Source organism: Erinaceus europaeus, chromosome 8, assembly GCF_950295315.1.
Source record: "Erinaceus europaeus chromosome 8, mEriEur2.1, whole genome shotgun sequence".
NCBI lineage: Eukaryota > Metazoa > Chordata > Mammalia > Eulipotyphla > Erinaceidae > Erinaceus > Erinaceus europaeus.
In genome coordinates, this window is record NC_080169.1 from 19,546,790 (window position 1) to 19,567,703 (window position 20,914).

The 20,914-nt window shown below is 35.9% G+C and overlaps 1 protein-coding gene across 1 annotated transcript in view; it reads left to right on the top strand.

Annotated features, from left to right (window-relative positions):
- Positions 1–20,914, top strand: part of VPS13B (vacuolar protein sorting 13 homolog B) — a 634,327-nt gene that overhangs the window by 38,675 nt on the left and 574,738 nt on the right. The window contains exons 8-13 of the mRNA XM_060195774.1: positions 6,973–7,068; positions 8,129–8,251; positions 8,712–8,849; positions 9,748–9,835; positions 15,449–15,640; positions 20,103–20,272. Of these exons, the coding sequence (XP_060051757.1) occupies positions 6,973–7,068; positions 8,129–8,251; positions 8,712–8,849; positions 9,748–9,835; positions 15,449–15,640; positions 20,103–20,272 (807 nt within the window). The remainder of the gene's footprint in view (positions 1–6,972; positions 7,069–8,128; positions 8,252–8,711; positions 8,850–9,747; positions 9,836–15,448; positions 15,641–20,102; positions 20,273–20,914) is intronic.

A 20,914-nucleotide genomic window follows, 5' to 3' on the forward strand; every position in this document is an offset into this window, starting at 1 on the left:
ATATTATGATAAATAAACGCCTTAGTTTGCACATAACAAGGGTTTTGTAGAAAAATTAGAAAAGTAGTGAATATTTCCACTGGGAATTACTTTATTTAAAATTTGATCAGGAAAGACTTAATGGGAAGAGAATTTTAAAGAAAAACCTGGGAGCTGGGCGGTAGACCAGTGGGTTAAGTGCAAGGGCGGCATAAGGATCCCAGTTCGAGTCCCCTGCTCCCCACCTGCAAGGGAGTCGCTTCACAGTCGGTAAAGCAGATCTGCAGGTGTTTGTCTTTCTCTCCCCCCTCTGTCTTCCCCTCCTCTCTCCATTTCTCTCTGTCCTATCTAACAAAGATGACATCAGTAACAATAATAACTACAACAATAAAAAAAGAAAAACCTGTGAAAGTAGAAGTTTTTACAGATAAATAGTCATGGACATTCCAAAAATAACAAATGTAAATATCCCAAACGTTCAAGGAATAGAAAGGAAGCCAGTGGAACCGGAGGACAGTAGCTAATGTGGTTGTAATGTAAAATAAGGTGAATTGGGGCTGTGGGGTTGGAGAAGTCCATACATTGTATAGCTCTGTAGGTATATCTTACTGTCCTTGAGAAGTTTTGCTATTAACTCTTTGTGAGATGGGAAGCTTTAGGTCAATTTTTAGCAGACTAGTTACAGGTGATCTAAATTATGTTTTAAACTTTACCTGACTCTGTTGTTTTTGAGTAAATCATAGGGGGAAGGAAACAGAAGATTAGGCAGAGGGAATTAAATTTTTAAGGAAGAATTAATAATCTTGAGTGATTTAATTTTTTTTAATATTTATTTTATTTATTCCCTTTTGTTGCCCTTGTTGTTTTATTGTTGTAGTTATTATTGTTGTTGTCATTGTTGGATAGGACAGAGAGAAATGGAGAGAGGAGGGGAAGACAGGGGGGGAGAGAAAGATAGACACCTGCAGACCTGCTTCACCGCCTGTGAAGCAACTCCCCTGCAGGTGGGGAGCTAGGGTTCGAACCGGGATCCTTATGCCGGTGCTTGTGCTTTGTGCCACCTGCGCTTAACCCGCTGCGCTACAGCCCGACTCCCGTACTTAAGTGATTTTATTTTTACTGAGCGATATAAACAAGTAAAAGCTGTGAAAAGTTACTGATCTTTGGATTAATTTTAAAGGTTAAGGAGACAGGACTTTGTTGCCTCAGGTTCTAGCCACATATGTTAGAGCTAGGGCCACATTTGTTAGAGCTGAGAGGTGCTGTGATAATTATGTCTCATAAAAGTAAACCTTTAGAAATAATTTTTCTTTAAATATTTATTTTAATTTGATAGGACAGAGAAATTGAGAGTGGGTAGGGAGATTGGGAGAAAGGCACTCACAATACTTCTTTGCTGCTTGTGAATCTCTCCACCTGTAGATGGGGTGCCTGGCATTTGAACCTGGATCCTTCTATGTGATAACAGGATTTTTGATAGATTTTATTATGTGACATGAGTGAAATAAACAGGATCTAAGTATTACACTTGAGACCTATAAACGATGTTTGATTTTTCCAAGCTGATAAAGACTGAGAGGATTAAGTTTCAGGTAGATAAAGATTTTGGCATTGGACAAGTGTAAGATGCTTATTATATCCAGTTACATCTTAGATAAAGCTATTTAGAGTATTAGTTTGATCAGGATATGTAAATTTGAGAGTTGGGATTATGTTAAATTTTGAATCAGTATCAACAGAAAAACGAGAGCTAGTAGAACCAAGCTCTGGAGCAGTGTGATGTTAAATATTTGGAAAGATGAGAATAAAATAGCAGAGGAAAATACAAAGTGATCAGTAATATAGAAAAAACATGCAATACAGAGACCGTTGGGAAACAAAATGCCATAAGTGTTCTGTGGTTAATTTGTGAGAATGGATAATTAGATTTAATAGGTTGGAAATTATTGGTAATCTTCACCCAGCTTTGAATAGTACACTACAGTGATGATCTTAGTTGGAATTGTTAAAAAATTGGGAAGACTAGTAGGAATGTAAAATGGTCCAGTCACTTTGGAAACAATTTGGCATCTCCTCACATTGCAATGCCAGGGCCCCAGTCTTTTTTTTTTTTTTTTTAATTTTTTATTTAAGAAAGGATTAATGAACAAAAACATAAGGTAGGAGGGGTACAACTCCACACAATTCCCACCACCCAATCTCCATAACCCACCCCCTCCCATGATAGCTTTCCCATTCTCTAGCCCTCTGGCAGCATGGACCCAGGGTCATTGAGGGTTGCAGAAGGTAGAAGGTCTGGCTTCTGTAATTGCTTCCCCGCTGAACATGGGCGTTGACTGGTCGGTCCATACTCCCAGTCTGCCTCTCTCTCTCCCTAGTAGGGTGTGTCTCTGGGGAAGCTGAGCTCCAGGACACATTGGTGGGGTCTTCAATCCAGGGAAGCCTGGCCAGCATCCTGGTGGCATCTGGAACCTGGTGATTGAAAAGAGAGTTAGTTAACATACGAAGCCAAACAATTTGTTGAGCAATCATGGATCCCAAGCTTGGAATAGTGGAGAGGAAGTGTTAGGGAGGTACTCACTGCAAACTCTAGTGAACTTCTGCTTTCAGGTATATATTTTGCAGTAGTTTATAGATACGTGTGAACATAAGCTCTCTCTCACAGAAACTGGTGTATATCTAGGTTATGGGACTTTGTTAGAAAGTGAACTACCTGAGATGAAATTAGAGTGTACTATAAAAGGAAAGGTCTCACCTGAGTAATGAAGCTGAAGGGTTGTCATTCCACATGTGAAGTCTCTGGACACAGTCTGAGGTGAAGCATGTTGAGGTGGCAGTCGTTGAGTTGGTTAGGTTGTGATCGGCGGATGCAATATTATTTGGTTTGGATTGGGAGAGGCATACGGGAAAGTGGGCCCTATCCAAGGGTTCCAGGACTGGGGGAAGTAGGGGCTCTATAGTGGAGATGTGAGGTTCCTGCTGTCTTAGGGTTCCAAAAGACAATCGATAGTTAATGTTATCATCACATTATTTGGTAATTGGGTTAACTTTGAAAAGTCCATCCAATAGCACAGTTATATACAAGATACTGGATACTGTACAGTAAACCATAACAAAAGGGCCCCAGTTTTGATGCTTTTTATTTATTTATTTATTTTTCCATTGGGCATTTATGCCTTTGTGATTTTCACTGCTTCCAGCAGATTTTTCCCCCTTTCAGTCACAGGTAAGAACAGAGAAAGGGAGAGTGAGAGGGGGAGAGATAGCACAGCACCTCTTCTCTCTTTGTGAAGCTTTCCCCTGTGCACTGCACTTCCATATGGTCCTGGAGACCTGGACCTGAGTTCTTGGGCAGGTTAGTGTGTGCTACACCTGGTGATCTGCCTCTTAACCTTACCTGCTATGGTGTTTTTAATTTAGCTTGGATTATTAACTGTTTGAAAAAATTTTCCCTATTTTTTCTCTTGTATTGAATCACTTTAGTAAATTATAATGTACAAGACTGTTATTATATGTGTGAAGTTTTTATTTTTTCATGATATATTTCAGCATACCATACCTTCCACCAACTTGTCCTCTTCCTCCATCATTGGACACTAGGTCTTCAAGTCCCTTTCAAGTTCTTCCCACATCTCTCATTTAGAGTTCTTGAGTCTACTGTAGCAGAAGAGTATAGCTAATTAAACTTTCACTATGTGTTTCTGCTTTTTTTTGTTACTTAAGTCTCACCTGTGAATGAGATCATCCAGCATTCATCTTTCTCCATCTGACTGCTTTCACTTAACATAATTCTCCAACTTCATACAAGATATAGCTAAAGAGAAAATATCATTTCTTAGAGCTGAGCTGAAAAATCTTTTCATTGTATATTTTATACTACAGCTTCTTTAACTACTTGTCTATTGTTGGATATATGGGTTGTTCCCAAATTCTGGTTATTGTGAATAGTGTGGTGCTAGATATAGGTGTGCATAGATTGCTTGGAAAGTGTTTTTTTTTTTTTTTTTTTTTTGCATCAATACCTAGGAGTGGAACTGCTGAATTGTTCTTAATATTTATTTAATTTAATTAAATTAATTTTTGTGTTCTTAATATTTTGAGAAATCTCCAGACTGTTTTCTATAGAAGCTGGATCCATTCACATTCCTACCAATAGTGTAGAAATGTTTTTTCCTTCTTATTTTCATGCTAGTACTTGTTATTTCAGTTCTTTTTGATGTATGATATGTTCATAGGTTTGAAGTGATATCTTTTCAAAATAATTTTTTCAATCAGCAGTGAAACTGTATCATTTGTAACTCCAGTCGATAGTAAATAAAGATATTTTAAAGTGTAAATTCTTTAGATTCTTAAAATTATATACTAATTACTAATTATATAGACAATACGTTTTGACAAAGCTTAGTTACAGCTTAAATTTGGTACAAAAATAATAAAAGTACATACATTAGATATTTGCTAGTCTAAGGCCATTTCTTTCTTTTTTTAAATATTTATTTTATTTATTTATTCCCTTTTGTTGCCCTTGTTGTTTTATTGTTGTAGTTATTATTGTTGTTGTCGTTGTTGGATAGGACAGAGAGAAATGGAGAGAAGAGGGGAAGACAGAGAGGAGGAGAGAAAGATAGATACCTGCAGACCTGCTTCACCGCCTGTGAAGCGACTCCCCTGCAGGTGGGGAGTCGGGGAGTCGGGGTTCGAACCGGGATCCTTATGCCGGTCCTTGTGCTTTGCGCCACCTGCGCTTAACCTGCTGCGCTACAGCCCGACTCCCATGCCATTTATTTCTAATTCACCTCCTGAAATTAGTATTTTTGTAGTTGAAGTTGACTTACTTAACTTTAAATTAGAAAAGTATAAAAAAGATAAATATGAATCATTCTGAAAAATTAAAAATATATTGAAAAGCTATTACCAAACAGATACAGTTTTAATTTTTGATAATGCAAGTAAAGAAGTTATTTTAAATCCAGGTTTGTGAGGTAACTTAAGGATATGACAGTACAGCAATCTTTTCTGATCATTTACTCTTTTACTTTTAAATTTAAAATTATTTGTTTATATTGCTTTTGTTTTCACTAATGAGAATAGTTGAAATACACTTACCCTATATGCATACTGACAAGTGCTATAGATCTATGAGGAGAGAGTACTTGCCATTAGTTAAACCTCCTTTATAAAAATTTGATGCATTTATGTCTGTAAAGTTTCTTTAGGGAAAATAAATTGATATGTAGAACGTTAACACTAGTATACATTGTTCATTTTAGATTTGAAGACTGTATGGAATTAATTTGTGGCTCATATTTTGGTATAAAAATAAGGTCATGTTTCTACATTAGCATTCTGAACAGTTGATAACAATCCAACAAAATCATGCCAAATTAAATGTACCATTGAAAAAATAACGTTGAAAATTGTTTTTGTAATGTTCAGCCCTTTCAGTCTATTAATTGATTTTTCTCTACAATAATTGTAGACAGCTGAAGATTGATCAAGTTAAAAACATTTATTTTTTACTTATGCATTTTAGATTATAGAATTTTACATTAAAACATTAGCTTTAAGGGTACCAATTCTAGAAGCAAAAATGACTTACATGAACAACCCTTTCTTCTAAACGAGAATAAATTTTTGTTTCTCAGTTTAAAGTTGTCATGCTTAATATAATTTTTAGGCTTTATAAATGTATTTGACAAAAGTTAAATAGTGTTTTAAAAATATGGCATCTTGGCGAATATACAAGTTTGCTTGACACATGTATCAATTGCAGAACATTAAGGATCTTTGAATCATTAGCAAATGTGTCAGAATATTTTTTTTGTAACTAACATCTTTATTTTGAGTAATTTTTTTGATTTACAGAAAAATTATGAAGTAACTGTGTAGAGTTCTCATAAAATCACTTTTCTTTCTATTGTTAATATACTACCACAGTACTTTTGTCAATATTAGAAAGCCAACATTGGTGTATTACTGTTAAATTCTAGACTTCATTAACTGCATTTCAAAAGGACATTTTTCTTTAATCTGACTCAATTCAGTATGTAGAAAAGTACCTTTTAAAATTTGCTTGCCTACTCCCACCCCAACTGTAAGTAATAAATTATAAGCTTCAGGGAAGCAGGAATTTTTTTTCTTTTGTCAGCATTTAGATTAATACTTGTTATATATTAGAAGGTGCTCTGTATTTTTTGCATGAGATTGAGTATGAGATATACTTTTGAATATAACCATCTATATGAACCCATGTACCTCATAGAACTAGACAATATTCTTGGATTTGTGTTTCTTTTTAAAAATATATTTATTTATTTTCTTTTGTTGACCTTGTTATTTTATTGTTGTAGTTATTGATGTCGTTGTTGGATTGGACAGAGAGAAATGGCGAGAGGAGGGGAAGACAGGGGGAGAGAAAGACAGACACCTGCACACCTATTTCACCTCCTGTAAAGAGAACCCTGTGCAGGTGGGGAGCCAGGGGCTCGAACTGGGATCCTTACACTGGTCCTTGCGCTTTGTGCCATGTGCACTTAACCTGCTGCACTACCGCCTGACTCCCCATAATGTTCTTTTAAATTACAAATAGGGAGAAATACTGGAAATGATTGAGCTAAAAATTATATTAATGAATATTGTCTATATTAGTGAATATGAATTGAATTGAGTTTAAAATACATGTAAATTTTGGTCAGAATATATACATTTTAATGATTTCTAGAACTGTTAAATTACATAGCTCTTATTAACTCAATATTAAGAAAAAAATGTCACAGAATATAGGCACTGTTTAATTAATTTCTGTTTGAACATAGACACTTATCTTGATATGTGATGATCTATCACCATTGTTTTTTTGTTGTACCTGTTTTCCAGCTAAATGATTAAATTTCATATCTTAAAATTTTCCTTGTTTCCTTCAGTTCAATGTAATGGCAATTTGTTGCTCTATTAACACTGATTTGACGTGTGTAATATTTTCATGTTTTGCAGCTCACTGAAATGCAAACTGAAAGTAGTTACTATAGCCCTCAGAAAGTAAAATCTAAAGAAATTTTGTGTTGGGAACAAGAAGGAACTACAGTTGAGGTTAGTTTTCAACATTGAATATGTTCTCTCTCTCTCTCTCTCTCTCTTTTTTTTTTTTAATTAGTGATTTAATAATAATTGACAAGATGGTGGGATGAGAGCGTTGCAATTCTCTACAGTTCCCATCACCAGAGTTTCATATCCCATCCCCTTTATTGGAAGGTTCCTTATTCTTTACCCCTCTGGTATTATGGGCCAAAGTCTTCATGGGGTGCAGAAGATGGGAGGTCTGGCTTCTATAATTGCTTGTGCACTGTACATGGCCATTGACAGTTTGATCCATACCTCCAGAGGGTTAGGGCTATGGGGAGGTGGAGTACCAGGATACACTGGTGAGGTGGTCTGCCCAGGGAAGTCAGGTTGGTGTCATGGTAGCACCTGCAACTTGGTGGCTGAAATCACTAAGATATAATGCAGAACAAATTGTTTACTAATCAGGAACCTAAAGGTAAGAATATAACAGATGAGATTTGGGGTCTGCACTTTGGAAGAAGCCATGGAGTCTAGGAAACCTATTTTAGGTATATTCCAAGCGGCCCATGACTAATTTTTGCCCAACAGCTAATATGCAGGTTGGCTAAAGTATAGTCTGGGAAACTGGTGTCACAGTTGGGGATAGGACTTGAAACCTGGATCAGAGCAGAGAGTAGCTCACCAATATGGGAAAAGTATATTAACTGTAAACTCATTGTGTATTCTTAAAATCTTTAGAATGTTCTTTAAAGTTAATGCAGTTTCAAATATATACTTATAGTTTTATATTTCTACTTTAGTGGTCAATTATATTGCTATTCGTTTAGAAAACATTTTTCTCTAATATGAAATAACTGACCTATGTTTTCATTTAACTTGCGATCATGTGCATGTATGGTATAATATCCATGAAGTGTCAGTTATTGAGAATGTAGTTTTGAGGATACAGAGACAAATAAGATGCTTTTGGCTTTAGTAGTCTTTTACAATCTGAGGCCACTAAAGATTTAGAAATTCACCAAGGAAAGCCTGTGCCATTTTTATTAAGTTCAAGTTCTTAGTGCAATTATTTCCTTTCGTCTTACAGGCCCTTATGATGGGAGAGCCTTTTTTTGATTGCCAGATTGGTTTTGTAGGTTGCAGAGCCCTGTGCCTTAAAGGAATTATGGGTGTTAAAGACTTCGAAGAAAATATGAATAGAAGTGAAACTGTAAGTCAAACATTTCTTTCCTGCAACTCATTTTGGATAGAATGGAAGAATGATGAAGTATTAAAAGTGCTTAACTATACCAGAAAAATCTGTCAAAGTGAATATAGTTGACTTGAGAGAAGAGCTTTACTTTTCCTCTGCAAGAAATTACAGAGCTCAAGGGAATTTAGAAAGTTAGTAGCACTTAACACCTGGACACTACTTCCAAATACCTTTCAACTCATAAAAGTGCTTTTTTTTTCCTCCTCTCCCTCTCTTGACAGCAACTTGTAGATTCTTTTTGGTTTCTTAACATGTTCATGCCAAAATATGCAGTAAAATGGAGACAATATTCTTTGTCTTTCTCTAGGACTTAACGATACAGTGACTTAATAGGTGTTGTAAATCTAAGGTTTTTTTTTTTTTTTTTAACAGTATACTTTGCTTTTCTGTTAACAATTTTTTTTTTTAACATTTTCAGGAAGCCTGCTTTTTTATTTGTGGTGAAAATTTGAGTATGAAGGGTCTTACCTACCTTACAAATTCATTGTTTGATTATCGAAGCCCAGAAAATAATGGTACTCGTGCAGAATTTATCTTGGATGCAACCCATCATAAGGTCAGAGAATATATATTTGAACCAGATATAGACTGAATTTTGTGCTTGACATCATCATCCTGTTCTGAACACTAGTTGTTTTCTGTAATATATAGAATGGTTTTTGTTTAGCTTCTTCCTGCAGAAAGGTTGAGTTCACAAAGGTCTTTTCTCTGATGTTGTATGTGTCTATAATTTGTTTGTTTCCTACTGTTAAAATAGTATTGGAGGAAATATATAGAATTAGCTTCTAGTTTCAGTTACCTTTGGGATTAGTTGGAAGAGACAGAATTTCACTTTTTTAATAAATTGAGTCAAAAATTTTTGTTTACATCTTGGCATCTGAATTTTTCATAGGTGATTATATCAGTGTACCTTCTATTAGAAGACATTTAAAACTTCAAAAATGTTATCTGAAGATATTAGTATAATAGAATTTGCATTTTAACCATTTTTACTACAAACTTCTAGATAGAAGTAAGAAGTTAATTTTATCCTTCTTAATTAGTATACATTTAAAATACTGTAGTGTACCTTCAGTGCTTGAATTTGTTTCAAGTAAGTGTACTAAAATATTTAAGCATTAGCCCGATTTGAGAGTATACATTAGTAGATCGTCTTATGAGAAGGTCATACAAAGTGCACTCTCCTTTGTTACAGGTTTTTATTATCTGAACCTTATTGATAAAGTGATTAAAAAGTCTAGTAGAATTATGGTTGACCTTTCGTGTAGTCAGTGGTAGAGGTAACATTGCTTTGTTGGAAGTGAATTGTTTGGATCATCTTTGTTCTTTTGGTAATCTTTGAGTTGATACACATTCTGTGTAAGGATCTATGTGACAGATTATTGACCCATCAACTTTAAACTCAGATTTTTTTTTTTTTAATATATTGTATGTTCTGTTTACTTTGTTGACAGGAGGTGTACACAGAGCTTGCTGGAATGCAAAGGTTTGGGGCTTTTTATATGGATTATCTGTATACAATGGAGAACACCAGTGGCAAAGGTACTAATTTCGTTCTCAGTGCTTGCTTTCCCTAAAACAACAAATAAAATCTGCTTTAGCCTCAGTTTAACTAGTTGTAATCTTTCCTATCAGATTTGCTTCTGTTAGCTTGGGGAAAGGTATAGTTTTAATGTCAGGTTAGAATTTTCTAAAATTCTTGACATTTCTAATCCTTTGTGAAACTGATGAAAAAATTCTGTATAACCAGTGAGAATTCTCTTATACCAAATACTTGAAAAAACTTAGTTGCTGTGAGTTAAGCAATGGCGTATCTGGGTGAATGCATGTTACAGTGTACAAGCATCTGGGTTCAGGCCCGTAGGGGGGAAGTTATGCAAGTGGTAAAGCAGTGATGCAGATGTCACTCTTTCTATTTTCTTCTCCTCTCTCAATTGCTCTCTGTCTAGATCAAATAAGTTAATAAAATACTTTTAAAAACTTATTGTTGGAGAGAGAAAGAACATCAGAGTATCTTTCTGGTAGAGGCTGTGCTAGAGATTGAACTTGAGATCTCATACTTGACTTCAGTGCTTTAGCCAGCATACTCTCTGAGGAAGCTAAATAAAACTTGACATCAATTTCATGCTATATTAAATTTTCATTAAATTGTATTTACTTTTCTGTATTAAATACTATGAAGATTATTTAGATCTCTTTATATAAAATTTTTGGTTCAATGTAGAAATAAAATACTTAGAAATGTGCATATTCTTTGATTACATGATTTAATCTTACTCTAGCAATCAAATGATATATTAAAATTTTAACCATTTGACATTTTATATGGATATCAATATATTATGTACTTAATACCCTATTTTTCCTTTTTGTTTCTATCTTTCTTTTTTTTTTTTTTTCTTTTTTGTTGTAGTCTCTGGGACTTCCTTGCTCTAGTCTAACTTTTTCAGATAGAGACAGAGAGTTGGAGAGAGGGGGGAAAGGGACAATAAGCCACAGTTCTGAAGCTTCCTTCTTTGTGGTGGGGACCAAGCTTGAACCTGGGTTAGAAAATTTATTGAAAAAGTGATTTTTGTTTTTTTAGGTTTTAATGCTTAAAGGAATTTCTGTATCATAGGTGATCAGTTAGATACTGTGACTACAAAGAAATCCAAAATAACCAAAAGCTAATACTTTCACAAAGTGTAAGGGTTCCAAAATTTTGAAAGCAAATTTGACTTGGTATCTTAGATGTAAGATTATAATATTTTAATTAAAATGAGAAAGGAGGAAATGTAGTAAAAGCAAACAACAACAACAACAACAGAAAGCAAACAGACATGTGAATGGGGAAGTATCTCAATTGGTAGATCACAGGAAACTTGCAAGTACAAGGTTCTGAGTTAGATCCCTTCATGTGTGTCAGAGTAATGAGTACTCTGGTTCTCTAATAAAAAAAAATGTTTTTACAAGAAAAAACATTATCTTATTTGGTAAGTCATACACCCACATTATTAGATAGTCTAGAAATAAAATATTGGGTAATAAATTTTTGTTTGATAGTGATAAATTTGATATTGATAAATGTTTTCTGAGTTTTTTTAATTCTTGAAAGCACTCAGAGTTTTAAAAATTAAGTTGAAATATTAATGTGATTATTATGATTGTTTAGTATTTAAAGGATAATTTTAACAATATATTTTTTGAACATAACATGAATATTTGTGATTATATAATCTGCAAGGGGAAAACTGTAAACACATAGATAAAATTTAAGCCATGCAGTAAACTTGGGTTGAGAAGCTACATGGTTCATTAATTTTTGAGTTGAAAATCTTGGGGGTTAATCATTTTTATCTGACGACTGCATGACTCTATTTAAGGATTGTTATTATTTCTATGATTGTTATTAATGAAAGAGGAGGTCAAAGAAGTCATTACACCATTCTGGCATATGCAGTGCTGGGGATTGCACTTTATACCGGCTGCTTGAGAGTCCAGCACTTTAGCCATTGCACTACCTCCTATGCATATAGTTTTTCCTTTTTTGTTAAAATTTTTTTCTAAAAATTTATTTTATACAGAAACAAAATTTCAGAAAGTGTGAGATAATACAAACTTTAGTGAGAGAATGCTTTCTGTGAGTATGCATAAAAGTACAAGTAGTGGGCTGCTGGGGAAATAGATCAACTTGAAGAGCATTAGACTTGTTGACTGAGGTTCCTGGTTCAAACCCCATCACCACATGTACCGGAGTGGTGCTCTGGTTTCTCTTTCTCTGCTGGGCTAGCGTGGGGGTGCCTCTTCCTGGGCACGCACTCTCTGGGTTGGCGAGAACTTGACCAGAGCCAGCCTGGGCTGCTACTCACTCAGTGACGTGAGGAAGATGACTCAGGAACCAAACACATGGTGGCAAGACAATGCAATGCCTTTATTGATCACAGAGCCAAGGCCTTTTAAATGGCCTACTTGGATGTGGCAAGTCAGAAAATGGCCAGGAAAGGAGCAGGGAAAGGCAAAATGAGGCTGGAAAGGTAGGAACTTCCATAGCAACTGTTGAGAGGGTTTTAACTCGTAGGATTAATATTACCCTGCAGGCAGGGAGGGTCTCGAGGGTAGAAAGAAGATAGATCAAAGGAATGGAATGGGTAGGGATCTTTCAGACAAAACAAGATTATGTAGATAGGCCATAGTATCAGGAATGCAGGGTGCTTTGTGAGGCTCCTCACATCTCCCCCTTTCTTTTTATCTAATGGCCATAGTATCAGGAATGCAGGGTGCTTTGTGAGGCTCCTCACATCTCCCCCTTTCTTTTTATCTAATGGCCATAGTATCAGGAATGCAGGGTGTTTGAGACTTAGGGAGTCTGATAAGATGAGGCAAACCTTTGTGGTTACTTCTGTCCCTCCTTGTTCAACCTCTTGGTAGAGAGAGAGAGACTGACAGGATAGACGCACTCCTCAGGTCAAGCCCTGCCAAGCTCAGCCACATCCTCATAATTTCCCGACATTTCTCTTTCTTACGTGAAACACACATTCTCTCTCCTATGTTATAAACAAAATAAATATTTAAAAATCTAGAAGGGGTAGATTCCTCTACCTTTGACTATCCTCATAATATGTACAAGTTCCTTTGCTTTATTACACTAGCTAAGTAATGTCTTCACTGTTAAGAGTCACTAAACATTCTGGGGACTGTAGTGACAAAACATATTGAGGATGGCTATATAAAAGCACCTTGCTGAAGATACATAGCTAAAACCCATCATATTTATACATTTCAGACACACCATTAGAGTCAAGTTGCAATGTCTGGAAAATAAATATGGCCTATAAGATTTTGTTTCAGGTATAGCCTTATGTTTACAAGAAGAGTTGTCTTATAAAGTGTCATTTATCTACAAGCTTAATAGGCATTGTAGGGCTCAAAATAGCACTTTTCCATGCTATATTTATATTGTCATTTGCAACAATATCGTCATTCTAGATCTCTCAGTTTGATCAATAATTCTAGAAATACCTGGTTTAGCTATAGTTTCCCCCCTCCTTGGTGGATGATATACTAATATGCCCTAAGTTCTAATGAGATTTAATATATGTTGATATATATATATATATATTATTTATTTTTTTTTTTGGCTATTGCTCTATTGCTGGGGCTCCGTATCTGCATGATTCCTTTGCTCCTTGTCAGACTTTATTCTTTTGGGTAGAAGATAACAGGAGGGAAAAGGGAGAGAGAGACAGATGAGAAGACTGACAGTACAGCACTACTCTACTGATAGTGAATCCTCCGTGTGTAGGTGCTCCTATGAGGTAGTTAGGGATTCCAACCCTGATCCTCACATAATGCAAAGTGTGTCCTTTTTCTGGGTGAGCTATTTGTGACCCCCCCAACTTTGTATGTAGTTCATGTGTTGCTAAAGTAAGTGGTCATTTTATTGACATATTAAGTTATATTTTATTAATAATACTGAGACTAAGGATTATACTTCTTTGAAGAAAAGGAATTGTATTTTTGAGAGACTCATTTGAAGGTGTAGATAACAGAATTTTTGTGTTGAATTGGGTATTCCTAGCTTCTAAAGGAATTAAAGACAGAAAAACCTTAATTTCTATTTCTGTTGGAATACAGAAAGTAGCTTTATTAATAGTTTATTTTTTAAAAATAACAGACTTAAGCATTAAAATTAAACTCCAAGGCATGTATTTACTAGATATGGAGAAATGTTGAAAAGTAGAGCAAAGTTTGTTTTTTTGCCTCCAGGGTTATCTCTGGGGCTCGGTGCTTGCACTACGAATCCACTGCTCCTGAAGGCTATTTTTCCCATTTTGTTGCCATTGTTGTGCTTGTTGTAGTTGTTATTGTTATTGTTGTCATAGCTGTTGTTGGATAGGACAGAGAAATCGAGAGAGAAGGGTAAGACAGGAGGAGAGAAAGATAAGACACCTGCAGATCTGCTTCACCGCTTGCGAAGTGACCCCTTGCAGTTGGGGAACTGGGGGCTCGAACCAGGATCTTTACGTGGACCTTTGCATTTTGTGCCATATACGCTTAACCTGCTGTGCTACCACCCAGCCCCCGAGCAAAGCTTTTTTAAATAGCATAGTTTTCTGTTTAAATTATAGGCATGAACTTAGACTTTTATTCCATACCATGAAACTTAGCGATAGTGATTTCTTTATATAAAAAATTCAAAGCAAGTAATAGCTGTTGTTCACTCTTGTGGTCATTATAGAAATGTTAGTATACCCTGAACAGGAAATTTGAAGCAATCTAATTTTTTAGGGAGACTTCTAAAATAAATTATTAGTAAAACATCAGACGTTTCCTGAGTTTACTTCCCACTCTGTATAATTGTATTGTGTATGGAATTGGCAGGCACAAGTTAGATTTTCAAGAATAACTATCTGAGGATGATATTTTTAAAAGTAATTTTCATTGCAGGGGATAATGCTTTACCATACAGTCATTATATGGTAAATTAAAAAAAAATTTCATATTTATTTATTTTCCCTTTTTCTTGTCCTTGTTTTTTTATTATTATTTATTATTATTGTTTTTTTTATTATTTTATTATTGTTGTAGTTATTGTTGTTAATGATGTTGTCGTTGTTAGGATAGGAAAGAAAGAAATCAAGAGAGGAGGGGAAGACAGAGAGGGGGAGAGAAAGACACCTGTAGACCTGCTTCACTGCCTGTGAAGCGACTCCCTTGCAGGTGGGGAGCCAGGAGCTTGAAACAAGATCCTTCGCTAATCCTTGTGCTTTGTGCCACATGTGCTTAACCTGCTGCATTACTTACCACCCACCTCCCTGTATGGTACATTTTACAATAAGTACAATTTCTTACCTCCTTGTGAATGTTCTCTGCAGTGTGCTCTCACCAACAACCTGGTTCCCTCCACATCATTTCTATCTTACGATGTTTTTATGTTATTAAATAGAAGGTAGAAATAATTGAATTTGAGGCATTTAATTTCAATAATATCTTTCATCTTCAGATAGGAATCCATGAATTTCTGTGTTTTCAGCTGATTAAACATACCTGATTATTAAAAATACCCATTTTACTATGAGCTAAGGGGATTAGAGAAGAGTATTGTTAAACATGTATTCATTGTAACTAACTGATACTTACAATATTAATAATTAATAATATAAAATCTTTTTGTAGGCTCTCCAAATCAACAAGACTTTTCTCCAGGAAAAACTGATGATTTGGGAATAGTTGAGGAGAAGTCTACCAAAAACCTTGTTATAGGCCCTCTTGATTTTCACTTGGATAGCAGTGCAGTACATAGAATTATGAAAATGATTGTTTGTGCCTTGGAGCATGAATATGAGCCATATACTTCACTAAAACCAGGTTTGTTTTGCCTTAATTTTGAACCTTTTTCCTATTGATTTGAACAATTATAAAGCTTAATAAAATATGTTCTGCTAACTTAATATAGTTTACCTATCTGACTTTTATGTATGCACTTGTTAATTTATAGAATGAATTTATGAAAATCATGGAAGAGGGCCAGATTAGGGCATTCTTTTAAAAACACTTTATTGCCCCTCCCCTCCACTTTTTTTTTTTCTTTTTTGGTCTGTAGAGTATTGTAGGGTTTGATGCCTGTAGCACTCCTTTGCTTCTGGCTACCATTCTTTCCTTCTTTCCCCCCAGAGTAGGTGAGAGATGGGATGAGAAAGAAGGGGAGACACTACAGCACCACACCACTCATGAGGCTTCTCTCCGGCAGGTTCTGGCATATGTTCCCCTGGGGCTCCACCCCGCTCCCTGTGCATGGCAGTGTATGTGTTCTGCTAGATTAACCACCTGCTGAGTCACTCTTTGGCAGCATTTATATTTGATTTTCACATTTTTTGAGAGTAAAGACATGAAAGAATGCACATGTACATGTATGAGTAAATCTCTGTCATGGACTTTTTTATTGCCTTCATGGTTGAACTCAGGGTCTTGTGGCATGCAAGACATACCCACAACTGTGGAGCCACCTCCTATCCCCCTGTTTTTATACTTGGTTCCAGTATATACTTGTGTAATAAGACTTTTCTCACTTCAGTGGATTTTAAGAAATAGGCATGAGAAATGATGCCTATTCATGCACACTTAACATCAAGAAAATGTAATTCTTAACTGTAAAAAAAATCTATTTACAAATGTTATTGTATTTTTTCAGTGTGGTATGATAAGTGTGTTATAGTTTCATAAAATGCAAGACTGGTATTAATGTGACAGTACTCTGGAGTAGGGCATAATAATACGAAGAAGGCTTATAGAATAGGAAAGAACTCAGCCTGTGGAGTCATTACATGGTTTAAATGCTAATCCTTGATTATTTTAGGAAATTCGATTAACATCTTTGTTTTATTTGTCTTTGTAAAGAGTTTAAGTTTTGTTTACCATTGTGAAGAACTGACACTTAGCTGCATTGATCTTTTATGATTCTTTTATTTTTGGTATTATTTATTTCTGCCCTGATTTTAATGGCTTCACTCATTCTGCTTGCCTAGGTCCCTTTGCTCTTCTGAGTCAGGCTTTTCATTCTTTTCCTTGTTTTCTAATGTGTGCCTGCATGGCTTTGAATTTCCCTCTTAGTATTGCCATAGCTGTGTCCCAACTATTTTGATAGCTTGTGTCTTCATTTTCATTTGATTCTAGAAGCATTTTAGTTTCTTCCTTTATTTCTCCACATTTTGGGCCATTTACTACTTTTCTGTTTGTTGTTAAATGTTAGTTTAATTTCACTGTGGTCTGAGAATATCCTTGGGATGATTTCAATGCTCTTGAATTTATTGACACTATCTTTGTTGTTGAACATATGATCTGTCCTTGAGAATGTCCCGTGTGGACTCGAAAAGAATGTGTTTTTCAGCTTTCTGTACTGAAGACTTTTTAATGAGAGTGACAGAGCTTGATTAGAGCATTAGTTGATCATATATAACATTCTATTTGTTTTTTATAAAATACAGAACATGCATACTACCGCTGAGGCCTGCTTTGGCACTTGTCAAGTTTTTTTTGCTTTTTGTGTTTATTTATAAAAAGGAAACATTGACTAAACCATAGGATAAGAGGGGTACAACTTCACACAATTCCCACCACCAGAGCTCTGTGTCCCATCCCCTCCTCTGATAGCTTTCCTTTTCTTTAATCCTCTGGGAGTATGGACCCAAGGTCATAGTGGGATGCAGAAGGTTGAAGGTCTGGCATCTGTAATTGCTTCCCCACTGAACATGGGCGTTGATAGGTTGATCCATATTCCCAGCCTGTCTCTCTCTTTCCCTATTGAGGAAGGGCTCTGGGGAAGCAGAGCTCCAGGACACATTGGTGGGGTTTATCTATTTGGAATTTACTTTTGTGTTTGGTGAAATATACTGGTTCAGTTTCATTCTTTTTTTTTTTTTGACTCTGATTTTTTTTTTTAATTGGGGAATTAATGTTTCACATTCAACAGTAAGTACAATAGTTTGTACATTCATAACATTCCCCAGTTTCCCATATAACAATACAACCCCCACTAGGTCCTGTTTCAACCCATTTTTTTCCAACACCATTTATCGTGTAACAGTGTTTTTAACGTAAAAAGTCTATTTAAAATAGTTCATAATGAAAGACTCATTTTTAATTGAGTAGATGTTATAATTATGTTGTCTAAAAGGCATAATTTCACACCTCTCCAAATGTGTTGGTACACTTCCTCCATCACCAAAGTACCATCTCTCCCCACCCCCATGCAGGATATTGTACTCCCCACCCGTTAACATTCCTCTCTACTACCTTACAGTGATGAGATCTGTAAACATAGGCTATGGATAAACAAAATTTATGGTAAAAACTTAGATTTATATTCTAGAGTTCTGTAATTTACATTTGTTTATGGTAAAACAGTCTATTTTTTATTCATAAAATGGAAATATTGACTAAGATAAGAGGGATGTAGTTCCACACAATTCCCACCCCCAGAACTCGTATCCTGTCATCTCCCTTGATAGCTTCCCTATTCTTTATCCCTCTGGGAGTATGAACTCAGGATCATTGTGAGGTACAGAAAGTGGAAGTTCTTGCTTCTGTAATTGCTTCACCGCTGAACATGAGCATTGGCAGGTCGATCCATACTCCCAGCCTATTTTTCTCTTTCCCTAGTGGGACAGGTATCTGGGGAGGCAGTGCTTCAAGACATATACTCTGGTCGTCTGCCCAGGGAAGTCAGGCTGGCATCATGGTAGCATCTGGAACCTGGTGGCTAAACTTCCCAGGTTTGAAGCAGCCTCCTTGCATAGCTCACTCCAGGTATTTTTTTTCCAAGTCACTATCTTGGCTCTGCCTCTGGTAACACATAGTCTTAAAACTGCTTCATTGTAGAGAACAAAAGTAAAATATGGGGCTGTGGTTGCATGGCCAAAGATGTGGGGAGACTCTGGGGATAAGGGTGTTGAATGGGCACTGGAGACTCCATACAGTGTGATGTACAAGAACCCAAGTTTGTGGTGGAATCAGCTCTCAGATATCTATCATGGAATGATGAGAGATTGTACCCATGTGACAACTGTTCTGTATCACTGTTTCCCTAATTAAGCATTGAAGGGAAAGTAAATCAATAAATACAATTTGGGGAACGAATCCACTCTTCACTTAAGAAAATTAGGACTTTGCCCTCAACTTGGATCAACAATAGTAGAGAATGTTCCATCCTCTGAAGGGAGGCTGGACAATATACTCTATGCTACACCTGAGGAAGATGGTTTCTGATATTGGGGCAGCTTGGAATGCTCCTACTCATGACCACAGAATGTGAGCTCAGATCTACAGGGATGCAGAGGTCACATAGGCTCCTAAGCTAAATATGGGCCCCAGATCACATCAAATCAATGGGGTTTATAGTCAACAATATTTATACATCTTTCCCATATTTGGGAGCTACTCTCTTCCCTGACCCAGGTTTCTGGTCCTTCTTCCAGCCATGACATCATCTCCCCAGACAATAACTAGGATCTGCCTGCATATCAGATTTCAGGCTGAGGTCAAAAAAGAAAAAAAAAAAGAGACCCCACAAAAAAACGAATATAGTCACAGGCCCTTTGGAATATAACTAAAATATGCCTACTAGCTATCTACAAAATGGAGGGCCCCCTAACTCTTCATCTGCACTACTCCAGCCTTTAGGTCTGTGATTGGTCAACAATTTGTTTGGCTTTGTATGTTAACTCAATTTTCAACCACCAGGTTCCAGATGCTAACATGATGTTGACCAGAGTTTCCTGGACAGACAATCACACCAATGTGTCCTGGAGCTCCGCTTCCCCAGAGCCCTTCCCCAATAGGGAAAGAGAGAGACAGGCTGGGAATATGGATCAACCTGTCAACACCCATGTTCAGCGGGGAAGCAATTACAGAAGCCAGACTTTCAACCTTCTGCATCCCACTATAACCTTGGGTCCATAATCCCAGAGGTTAAAGAATAGAAAAGCTATCGGGAGGGGATGGGATACAGAACTCTGGTGGTAGGAATTGTGTGAAGTTGTACCCCTCTTATCCTATGGTTTAGTCAATGTTTCCTTTTTATAAATAAAAAATTAAATTAAAAAAGAGTGGGTAAGTATGGGTAAGGGAGACAATATACCTGAGGCTTCGATGTCCCAGTTTTAATCCCTTGTCCATTATAAGCCAGAACTGAGCAATGTTTGGTCTGTCTATATGTTGCTCTCTGTAACTCTCTCTCTCTCTCTCTCTCTCGTTCATTAAAGTAAAATAAATAAAATGTGAAAAAAAAAGAAAATTACTTTTGGGTAATTCATTAAATTTTCATCATTTCTAGATATAAAAAATGAAACTGAAACAGTACTGAATTATGATGAAGTGGCTTCTTTGGAGGAATATATTCCCACTCGACAGACAAGTATTACTCTCCTCAAATGTACCTGCACAATTCTGATGGCTGAATTCAACTTGCTGGATCATTTGCTTCCTGTTATTATGGGAGAAAAGGTATATTTTGCCATTTACCACTTGTTTTCTCATATATTCTACTTTGTGTTCCTATGATATAATTGAAGTGTGATTAAACAGAAAAGTAGCTTCTTACATCCTTATTCATGATGAAACTGAACAAATTTAACTATGATTAATTGTTATGATTAATCATCCCTGGGTATTTCCAGTGGAGAACATGAACAGATATCAAAATGAAACATGATCTTTAAAGGAACTGTGATTAATAATTTCAAAAAAGGTACAAATGGTGGAACATTTCAAACCCCCCTATTCCTTTCAGTAAAACAGAACCAAATGAAATTTTGAAACTGATTGATGAAAGGAGGTGGAGAACAAGAAAAGTTACCGTTAAAATGCTAATCAAAGTTATAATAATGTGGCTATTTATAACCAGAAAATTGAGTTTAAGGAGTATTATTAGACAGATAATGCAAAATGATTGAATTGCTAACCCAGAACGAGTAACTGATAATGCTTTTCACATGTGTTACGTTGCTTGAAAATAGCCATTCATGATTATACACTGTATGAGTCCATGTATAGGAAATCCAAAAGTAGACAAAAATGAATGCCTGATGATTAAAGTGAGACTACTAAGTACCTTTGTTGCAGATTCAGTGTTGTCTAGGGTGGGAC